General features: G+C 41.3%; 2 protein-coding genes across 2 annotated transcripts; both read right to left on the reverse strand.

Moving 5' to 3' along the window:
• Positions 1–2,328: 2,328 nt before the first annotated feature.
• Positions 2,329–6,388, reverse strand: LOC116213001 (cellulose synthase-like protein D2). The gene is made up of 4 exons (XM_031547792.1): positions 6,282–6,388; positions 5,375–6,193; positions 4,495–5,287; positions 2,329–4,399 (listed from the first exon to the last, which is right to left on the reverse strand). The coding sequence occupies exons 2-4, from the start codon at positions 6,136–6,138 to the stop codon at positions 2,627–2,629; spliced, it is 3,330 nt and encodes a 1,109-aa protein (XP_031403652.1). The 5' UTR covers positions 6,139–6,193; positions 6,282–6,388; the 3' UTR covers positions 2,329–2,626.
• A 1,120-nt stretch (positions 6,389–7,508) lies between these two features.
• On the reverse strand, positions 7,509–9,414 carry LOC116213010 (dolichyl-diphosphooligosaccharide--protein glycosyltransferase subunit DAD1). The gene is made up of 5 exons (XM_031547804.1): positions 9,255–9,414; positions 9,104–9,151; positions 8,170–8,257; positions 8,029–8,072; positions 7,509–7,857 (listed from the first exon to the last, which is right to left on the reverse strand). The coding sequence occupies exons 1-5, from the start codon at positions 9,336–9,338 to the stop codon at positions 7,774–7,776; spliced, it is 348 nt and encodes a 115-aa protein (XP_031403664.1). The 5' UTR covers positions 9,339–9,414; the 3' UTR covers positions 7,509–7,773.
• Between the last annotated feature and the right edge of the window lie 720 nt (positions 9,415–10,134).

A 10,134-nucleotide genomic window follows, 5' to 3' on the forward strand; every position in this document is an offset into this window, starting at 1 on the left:
TTCTTCTCATGGTTGAGACTTGAGGAAACAGGAGCGCTTTCTTCTTCGAATGAAGACGAGTTAGGGGTAATAATTTTATTAAGATCTTTATGCCCTGAACAAGGTTATCTTCTTCTTCGTTTTGTTCTCTTTTTTATTTTTTGGACTACAGGCAGTGAATTTTATTTACATGTCCTACTATTGATTTTCCTTTTCTTCTCTCTTTGTAGCTCAGTTCTATTTACGAGTTGAAGAATAATAAAAATGACAAAATCAACTCAATGTCCTACTATTGATTTTCCTTTTCTTCTCTATTTTCTCTATTTCTTTTTCCATGACATTGATTTCTTTAGTCGATAAAAGGTTCTTAAATATCGGATCTATGGGACAACATATTATTCTATATATTTGACATCGCATAATCAAGTGGAAATTATATTCGTACAGCTTAGTTTAAATGTCATAATATAAGAAAGGGAGATATTAACTAAGAGAAGTTGATGAGAACGGCATCTATCTTAAGGATAACTATTTTATTATAAAAAAAAGTTTTACATTCTTGGAAAATATAGAAAACACAAATAAACATTCAAATACGATAGGTAATATAAGTAAATTCATTTATTTAACTTTATATGATTTCTACTTAGATATAATGCCTATTGCCTTTCTCTACAGCTATTTTCTCTATAGCCTATTTTGAAGGAAAGAAAAATGAATAGATTATTCTTTTGGTATTCCAGGTCAATCTAATCTTACAAAATGATAAAAAAAAAATCTTAGCTATTACATAATTTTGCCACTATCGTCACTAAAATAGATATGATTAGTGTGTTTTACGATCTATGTAGACTTATTCTATTTCAATAATATAGATGAGCAAACAAATTTTGAACTGTATAATATGAAATTAACCCTTGCAAAACATGAGTTAATATACTAGTATATATAAGTAAAATTAACTTGAGTAGCAATAAATGCTACTCAATAATGCTCTTAATTAATACAATTGAAATAGAAAAAATAAATTTGTTATTTCTGAATTTAAAATACTACTTAAAGATATATCACTCATGTAAAATTGACTAATTTTTATAATAAATGTAACAATTGTACTTAATTTTTTTTAACAATAAATAATTCAATAAACAAATATCAAAATAAAAAGTAAAATACTTTATATTTGAAAATAATTAGTTAATTATATGTATAAATTCTCACAAGAGCACAAATTATATAAATTTAATAGCACATTAAAAAAAGATTTAAAAATTAACTTGAGTAGCAATAATGGAAAATGCTACTCAATAATGCTCTTAAATAATACAATTGAAATAGAACAAAATAATTTTTAATTTTTGAAATTAAAATACTACTTATAGATATATCACACATGTAAAATGGACTACTTTTTATAATAAATGTAACAATTATCATAAATTTTTCTAACAATAATAATTCAATAAAAAATATCAAGATAAAGTAGCATATTTTATATTTGAAAATAATTACTTAATCATATGTATAAATTCTCACAAGGACACTAACTATAAAAATTTAATAGCACACTAAAAAAAGATTTATAATGTGAAACTAAGGATCTTGTTTGCAATATTTCAAAATATGTGAAGAATAAAATTTATATATCTAAATCAGATGTCTAGAATATATATATATATATATGTATTATATTAACATATTTAACATGTGTTGAATAAAATACTTGGTTACCTATATGCAGGATTTTAAAGATAAAAATAATACATGACTTTAATTCTATGAACGAGGGTCACATAAAAAGTAAAAATTTATTTATGAAAGTAAGGGTTTAAAAATGTATTATTTTCGAAAAAAATATTTGCAAAATCAAAATTGTATACTTGCACTTCATATTTGTAGTGACTCTAAATAATGTTATCGATTAAGTATGCAATACAATTAAATGGGAGAATTAGTGGCAACTTACACTAAATTATTTAAAATTAGTCTAATATATTAGATTTGTAATTCAAAATATTCAGACGATATTGTTGAAAATTTTCATTATGCTTAAAAAGTAAATTTATTTTTAAAAATTATGGATAATTCTATTAAAACAAAGCCCTACAACGTACGAGTCAGAACAACAGTAATACAAGGCTATAAACAATAGTATGAATGTAATTAAGACTGATCCTTCAATAACAAACACTGAGAAAAGTGGGTTGAGATTGGAATGGGCCTATGTTCTATATCCTGATCGGGCCTAATATCGGAAGGAGATTTATCATTCTGCCATCTCCCTGCATAAGATAAGATGTCCAGCCAACGGACGAATTCAACTGACATTCACAGAAGTCTGGGTAAATGTCACGTAATCGAACAGTCCACTAAGACCGATGTCAACATTAAGCTTAATCACGTAATTGATCGGGAAAACATGTCATGAAAACATCTTGAACACATTTACTGCAGATACAACATAACACCACCTAGGCCATTGTGGATGTCAAGAAGAACAAAAAGTGCCAAATTTCACCCAACAAGCACCGAGATTGACTAACTGTCGGAACAACAGTCACGTAACGAGCAATATACTACCAACTTAGCCTGACTACTATATAGGAGGGGCGTGAGGATTTCCCCGGAATCGGAAAAAGCACGTACTTCACAGCAGCTGGAAGGATCCTCCGATCTGATTCGCGCCCGAGGGGGGCTTGATCGAGATCCAGAGGAGAGAGATCGTGACGGCGATAAGTCCCGACCAGACGAACACAATCGTGGGCGTCCTCCCTCGCTTTCCCATCAGCCCCTTTGCGAAAGGGTAGAGATGTACGAGGACCCAGAAGCTGAAAAACACACCCCCAATAAGTCGGCTCCACTGTGGTATGATGCTGTATATCGTGCGGCACAGAGCCACCGCGACCGCGATCAGGTTGGTGAGCATGATCGTGATGGGGAGTATCATGAGGGACGTCCATTTGAAAATGTAGAGGTCGGCGAACTCGTCGTCGATGTCGTCCCCAGCTGATTTCGAAGTCAGAGTGAAGGATATCTCAATCCCTGCAATCACCTTCAATAGGCCTTGTAGGACCGCGGCGATGTGGGCACTCGTTCCACCGATCACCCAGAACTGCTCGTTCCTCCACCAGTCCTCAAGCCCAATACCTGACCACTTGATCTCGAGCATTGCGAGGATGCACAGGGTTACGGTGATCGCGAGTAGGTATGTCAGGAAAGTCACATTCAAGGACTGAACGATGAACTGTCCCGAGAAGAGGGACAATGCGGGAAGGAAGCAGTAAACGATGAGGAAGATAGAGGTGAACGGGTATAGCCCGACGTTCAGGTAGGCGATCCTCTGCAGGAACTTCATCCTTGGCCCGGCAAGCAAGGCATTGTTGCGCGAGAAGAATATCTCGACGGACCCGGTGGCCCATCGCAGGACCTGGTGGAGTCTATCTGTTAAGTTGATCGGGGCGGTTCCATGGAATGCGTCTCTCTTAGTGACGCAGTACACTGATCTCCATCCCCGGTTATGCATCCTATATCCGGTAACGACATCTTCAGTCACGGACCCGTATATCCAACCGATGCGTAAGCCCCACTCAGTCTTGTCCTCATACCAGCACGAGATCACGCTGATTGCTTCTGCAACAGTTGACGCATCCAGCAGCTGCCGAGGGATCGTGAGGGCCCCCGGGGGCCGCCCGTTCTTGATCGATGAGTGGTCCGCCAATGGTCGGCCCTGAAACTCTGCTATGCATATAGAATCAACAAAGAGGGTCGAGTTACCAAACTGCTTAGGAAGAAGAAGGGCAAGGTTGTCTGCATCTTCGTAATCTTCGACGCGGAGGGATGGATTTCCTTCATCGGGAGAAACTCTCTGCGTGGTAGTAGTACCCGCAGTCTTGCTTGAGAAGAACCGGCTCCAGAAGCCTGAGCCGGTTTTCTCTCCCTTGACCCGAGGAGGATCAAACCCGTAGAGTGCAGTTCGACGGAAGAGGCACCCGGTCCCAACATAAACTGGGCCCTGGATACCATCAAGAGCACGCATGTTCACATCGAAAAAGACAGTGTTGTGGTTGGCATAGCGGTCCGATGGGTCGATGCCCTCGAACCTCTGTGGGAACTGGACATAGCAGATCCGGTCCCCCCCTCGGTCCATCATGAAGCACATGCCTTCCTTCAAGGCCTGGGAGTTGTAGACGTAGTGGTCACAGTCGAGGTTGAGGATGAAAGGCCCGTTGGACATTACCGCCGAGGCACGAACAAGAGCATTCATGGCCCCTGCCTTCTTATTGTGGTCATAGCCCGGTCTTTTCTCACGAGATATGTAGACCAGCATAGGAAGCCGAATGTCTACTTCCGTCAGGTCGATTGAGGATTGATCGACTTCTTTGCTGCGAAGAGGCTCATCACTAGGAGGTTTCAGCATCACCTGCACATAATCGAACAAAGCTTGAACTAATGGACTTCACATACAGATAGTTATTTATCATCCAAAATGAGAGAAATAACGTATAGAAACAATACCTGTATGATACTCGCATGATCTCCCCTGGAGTGTTCGGCCGTGGGACTCGCCCAAGTGCCGGGCCAGTGTGTCCCATCAGCCATCCAAGTAGCTTTCTGGATCTTCAGCTGGTCAATCCCACCTTCTGTTCCGTCCTTCTTCTGCAACTTAACAGCCTTGATCTCCTCTGCTGCATTATATGCGTCCGATCGTCGCCTTATGGAGTCACCAAGGCCATTGATTCGAACCTTGAACTCATCATACTCCCTCTTGACCCGCCTGCGATCTCGAACAAAATCAGTCCGTACCTTATCTTTATACGGATCCCTCTTCAGGTTGAAGTAAGATTCGGGATTCCTCGGCTCGATGTCATGCTTGCGACAGAATGGGACCCACAAGTTCGCAAAACTAGCAGCTTCAGCCATTGCTTCAAAGGTCAGAAGGGAGCCTCCATCATCAGATACATAGCAGGACAGCTTCTCAACGGGATAATCAGCAGCCAAAATCGACAAGATCGTGTTTGCAGTGACTAGAGGTGGCTCTTTCTCAGGGTCTGCAGTGGAAACAAAGACATCAATGCCCGGAAGATCGGATTTTCCGCTTGGAGTCTCGAACTTCATCCTCAAGATTTCAAGATCAGTGGTCCGGTTGATAGGACAGAGCTTCGGGAGCTGGTCTAATAGCCACGAGAACCCAAACCAAACCTCGCAAATTACCGACATCGCCCACAACCACATTGCCTCTTCGTTTGGATGCCTGATCCTCCATGCCAGTAGCAGTCCGAGAACAACCACTCGAACAAAGATTAAGAGCCTGGTATATAACAAAAGCCGGAATTTCAACACAAAACTTATAGCAAAAGAAGGAAAATTGGACAGGAGTAACTAAACATAAGCATACCTGTACGGGCTGAGAATTGTTGTGGAAACGTTCAACTTACGAGTAATCGGCCTCCATCGATTTTCGTAAAGGACCTGAGGATTCCCGAATCCGTCGTAGTTGCCATTCATATCAGCTTGGGGCCACATAGCGCTTCCATACCCGTAACTTCCTTTTGTCTCGAACAGCCAGTTCTTGTGATCAAAGTCGTCTGTCCCCTTCCTATCCAACGACATTCTCGATCTCATCATGGACAGCCTCCTTTCCTTCTTCGACAGCCCCGTGGACGAGTACCGCCGCCTTATGGGGCCTATGTCAGGCTCCTCGGTTGCTTCTGGCCCGCTATACGGCGCCTTACACCCGAGACAAATCGCGTCCCCATCTCTCAAAATCTCCCGATAGCACTCCCAGCAAATCTTGAAGTCACACTCGCACGGAACAATCTCGGCCCCTCGTTCATCGGTCATGACCTTCCCGTCACACCCGAGGATGGAACAAGACGACCCTTTTGCCCCTGCCATCTGGGGGTGGCTTGAGACCGAGTTGGTCACCTTGTCCTTGAAGTGGGCCCTCGTGGGGAAACCATGGCCGCCAGTGAACAGGGAGTTGGACACGTAAAGGTCCTCTACTCTCTCAGCCGTCGAGGGCTCAACGGAGTCATACAATGGCTGGTGATCAGGCGTGGGCGGTATATGGACAGTGTAGTTAGCAAACTCGACCCCGCCGTCAAACTCGTCTTGCCCGTGATTCCCTCGATGAACAGAGGAGCGGAATTGAGCTGACATGATCTCTTTACCCCCTAAAAATCTCCACTTTCAAGAATATATATCTCACGAGAACCTGAAATTTATGCAAGAACATAAATTGCTTCAAGCTGCTTACCAATATCTTTGCCAAGGCAGAGTTTATGAGCACTAAGCTTAGTTACCTCACTCAAGCAGCTGCTGAAGCTCCTGATAATGGAGGGCTGAGGTGGGGTATGAAGATGTTCGACAAAGTCAGCTGCATTTGGATGAATTTGCATAAGAGGGAGCGTTGGGGAAGATGATGAAGTGTTCAGTTGAGAGTTTAATACAGAGGGAGTGAGGATAAGGCGATGGAGAGGAACGTTGGAGGAATTTGAAATTCGAAATTTCGAAAGAAGTAAAGACTAAACGGGAGAAAAATGTCTCTTTTTTCGCGCAGAAAGAAGGATGGAGACGAGGAAAGCTTTTGCCTTTAACGGCTTGTCGGTCTTAACGTCCAATTTGCATTTTCAAAGTCTTCTTCTTTTTGGTTTTTTTTTTTTAGGTCTGTTTGTTTTGACTTTTTTGAGCCCCCAAAATGTAGTAGCCGTTGAGAAAATAACGTTCTTCGGCAAAAATAAAAAAAGGGGCAATTTAGGTATGAGTTAATTACCATCCATAGCAAGTTTATAGACAGAGAGTATTACTACAGCAAGCGGATTCAATAACAAATAGGAGGACCTTCTCCCCTTATTTTTTTTTCTCTAAATTTTCAAGGATACTTGAACTCATAATATATTGCTTGGAATATTAACGTGTTGCTAACTGAGCTACACCTCATTAATGGGTGCGGCAATATTCTAGCTCTATTTTCGCAGGCCAACGTTCTTTGATGCATTTCTTTACGTAGTTCTTTTAAGAAAGACTTGAGAGAACTTTCTACAATTTAGAGAGTATTTATGATCTTAAGCAGTTCAAAAAAGGTAAATCCGCAATTCAACGCTCCAAGAGGAAGTGATTAGGAAATACTTATGAGTAGGATCATTATCTTTCACAGAGATCGCGCTCATGTTGGAAGTTATTAGGGAATACTTATGAGCAGGGTCATTATCTTTCACAAAGATCTTGCTCATAACGACGGTCATTCCTACCGATTCGCTGACCCATGCCAATAATGTTAACAACACCATACAGAACATATAAAATCAGTAGGGTATGACCAACTGATGCAGTTCAGCCTAGCATGTTCAGTTAGTCGAACAGTTGACGTGACATCCAACCCCAATTTTTTATTGATTAATATGAAGTAATCTTCAATTTTATACTCTTCGTTTCTTAATTTCAACAATATTTTTGCCCCTACAGACTGACCGTTAATGTACCGATGATCCGTTATGAGTTTTAAATGGGACATTCAAGCCACTTACACATTAGAAACTTGTATCAATTACCATGCTAACGGACAGTGCCAGATAGCCCGTCATGACACGTATCAACCCTACAGGGAATGCTATTTCTACCCAAAAGACAAGGTCTAGAAATTGTTCAATTCTTGACAGCTTAACAAGCCCAGAAATCTCATATCCATTCTAAGAATAATGTCGCCGCAAAGTGTGTATTCCCTTTGTCTCTTCCAACTAGATAAGGTTTCTTCAAGAAACAAAAACACATAGCTTCAAAGGGCTGTAACATATTTTATCCTAGGAAGTTCATAATCACCAAGTGCAGCACCAAGTTGCAGAGAACGAAATCTGCATAAGCACGCTCCGGTGGTAAATCCTACAATTAAAAACGCTTGCTATCAGCAACCGATAGGAGATTCTCTCTCAATGACTTCTTTTGCGAAGTGGTAATGAAATCAAAAAAGAAAGGAAGAGGAGAAAAAACATCACTTGAATTGAATCCTGCAATGTCGACAAATTATACAACATAAATGCAAATGTAAGTTACCTTGAATTCCTTGTTCTCTTTGTTCACTTGAATACGAAGACAAACTGTGGCCAGTGAAACAATCTAATCAGATTCCATTCTACATGGGGTCAACAATTCTGGTAATACATTATACAAGGGTACACAATATTTCCTCCATACCTGCAAGGACAGCTGTCCCAGTGCAAGAAAGTATTCCGGACAAGAAGGAATTGAAGGGGAACGATCCCACCATAGCCATGTAAGCTACCTGTTTGTTTAGGAGCAAAATCAATCACTTCTGAGTTGCAATGCCATGATAAATCTTTACTACGGCAAATGAACCTATAATGTTATCTTTATACCATTTCATATCAACTTTTAAGCTTCTCTGATATGAGAGCATTCCAATATTAGAGGACAATGCAAAGTGCAAAGGCTTAGAGGACAATGCAAAGTGCAAAGGCTTCAACTGTAATCCAAAATCAGAATGTTCTATTGCCTGTTTACTACCCTTTTAACAATTTCACGCACCAAACCACTGATCTATCCCATTATAATTCTTCCTCTCTTAAACATTTCAGATCTCGAGAATACACAATTACCATTTCCATAGGCATCTAAGCGCAACACAGAAAAAACCACACTAGATTAGCTGACAAACTATGCTCACATAACATAAGATCCATCTCCAATGAAACTTTGGCTTTCGAAACATAAAGGTCCATTCTGCGATTAGCTGAAGCCCCACTACTTGGTTTTTCGATAATGCTAAATCTAGTTCACACAATCACCGGAAACACTGATAGTGCTGCCAGTGAAGAGCAGGCGATCCATTATCTTCCTCCATGATACCTGGCAATAGAGACCTGTGCTCATCTCGTCAATGAAATCCTCCAACAAGTACCCATAATCACTCTTTTTGGTCTCTCTTTCAAACTCTACGCAACTCACAGTTCAATCATACAAATCAAACGAACAAGCAAGATCCACAGCCCCAAAGTCCACACCTTTTTCAAGCAATTAACTAGAGAATTGCAAAATCTACTATGCAGCGACAATGGCCGATGAATGCACGCGGCGAAGAAAAAGCGGAGCAGAAATTACAAGACTTTACCTGGATCAGAGCAGTGAACACGGCAAAGGCCACGTACAGATCGATGATCTGAAACAACAGCAACAATCAAGTCATACATCACACACAGAGAGAGAGTGAGAGACAGACAGACAGAGAGAGATCTGAGTATGGAAATATAAGCATCAGTGACCTTGAGGTTCTTCGGCGTTGCTGCATAAGCAGACCGGAGAGAATGGAACAGAGCTTGAGCATCCTCGCCGGTAGATCTCGCCATTCTGCAGAAAACCCTCTTTCTCCTCTATCTTCGTCGTCGGTCGTCGCCTTCTCCTTCCTCCAGCTTCTGTACTACTTGGCTCGAAACCCTGGAGACTGAGCTTTCCCCTAATTTCACTTCGGTCCCTTTATTATGGAAAAATCTCAATTGACCCCTAAATTATTACTAGTCCGGCGCTGGGGTGCACGTAAAAGTACAGGGATGTATTCGCAATTTTTCAGAAGCCGTTGCCGGCAAAAGCCCGGGCGATGCCAAACGCATGAGTTAAGAGCGGGTGAACTGTGAACTCTGTTTTCATCCAAATAAATTCCCAACCAATTCACGAAATTCATTTCCTCCGGTTTTCTAGTTTCTCCGGCGAAATCAGGGACAGTATCCCGCCCGTTTCTCCGTCGACGGCAGGAACATGGCGTCGTTTTCGTCTCTTGCCGCCATTGCTAGACCTCCGTCTTCTATCGGCAGAGCTTCGTTTCCTGCTCGTCTCAACTCTCTTCCTTGCAACCGGTTAGTCCACTCGTTCGTCCTTCGATGTCTTATTTCCATCGCCTGAGTTGTCTTAGCTGCGACTGAATGAAGTTGTTTTCCTCCCGAATTCGTCGCGATTATGTCGATTCTCTTTGTATCGGTGCATGTATTGCTCTTATCCCTGTCAGAATTCTTCACTCTCTCTGGCAGCTTCAGCTGAGCTTGTGTGAGAGAGGGGATGATTTTGAGTGAATGTTTCGTTGCCGGTAAAGATGCTTTATGTTACTGGCGGCAATTCCGATGCGTGTCTAAACTATGAACTCGGGAGAAT

Source organism: Punica granatum, chromosome 1 (genome assembly GCF_007655135.1).
Source record: "Punica granatum isolate Tunisia-2019 chromosome 1, ASM765513v2, whole genome shotgun sequence".
NCBI classification, from domain to species: domain Eukaryota; kingdom Viridiplantae; phylum Streptophyta; class Magnoliopsida; order Myrtales; family Lythraceae; genus Punica; species Punica granatum.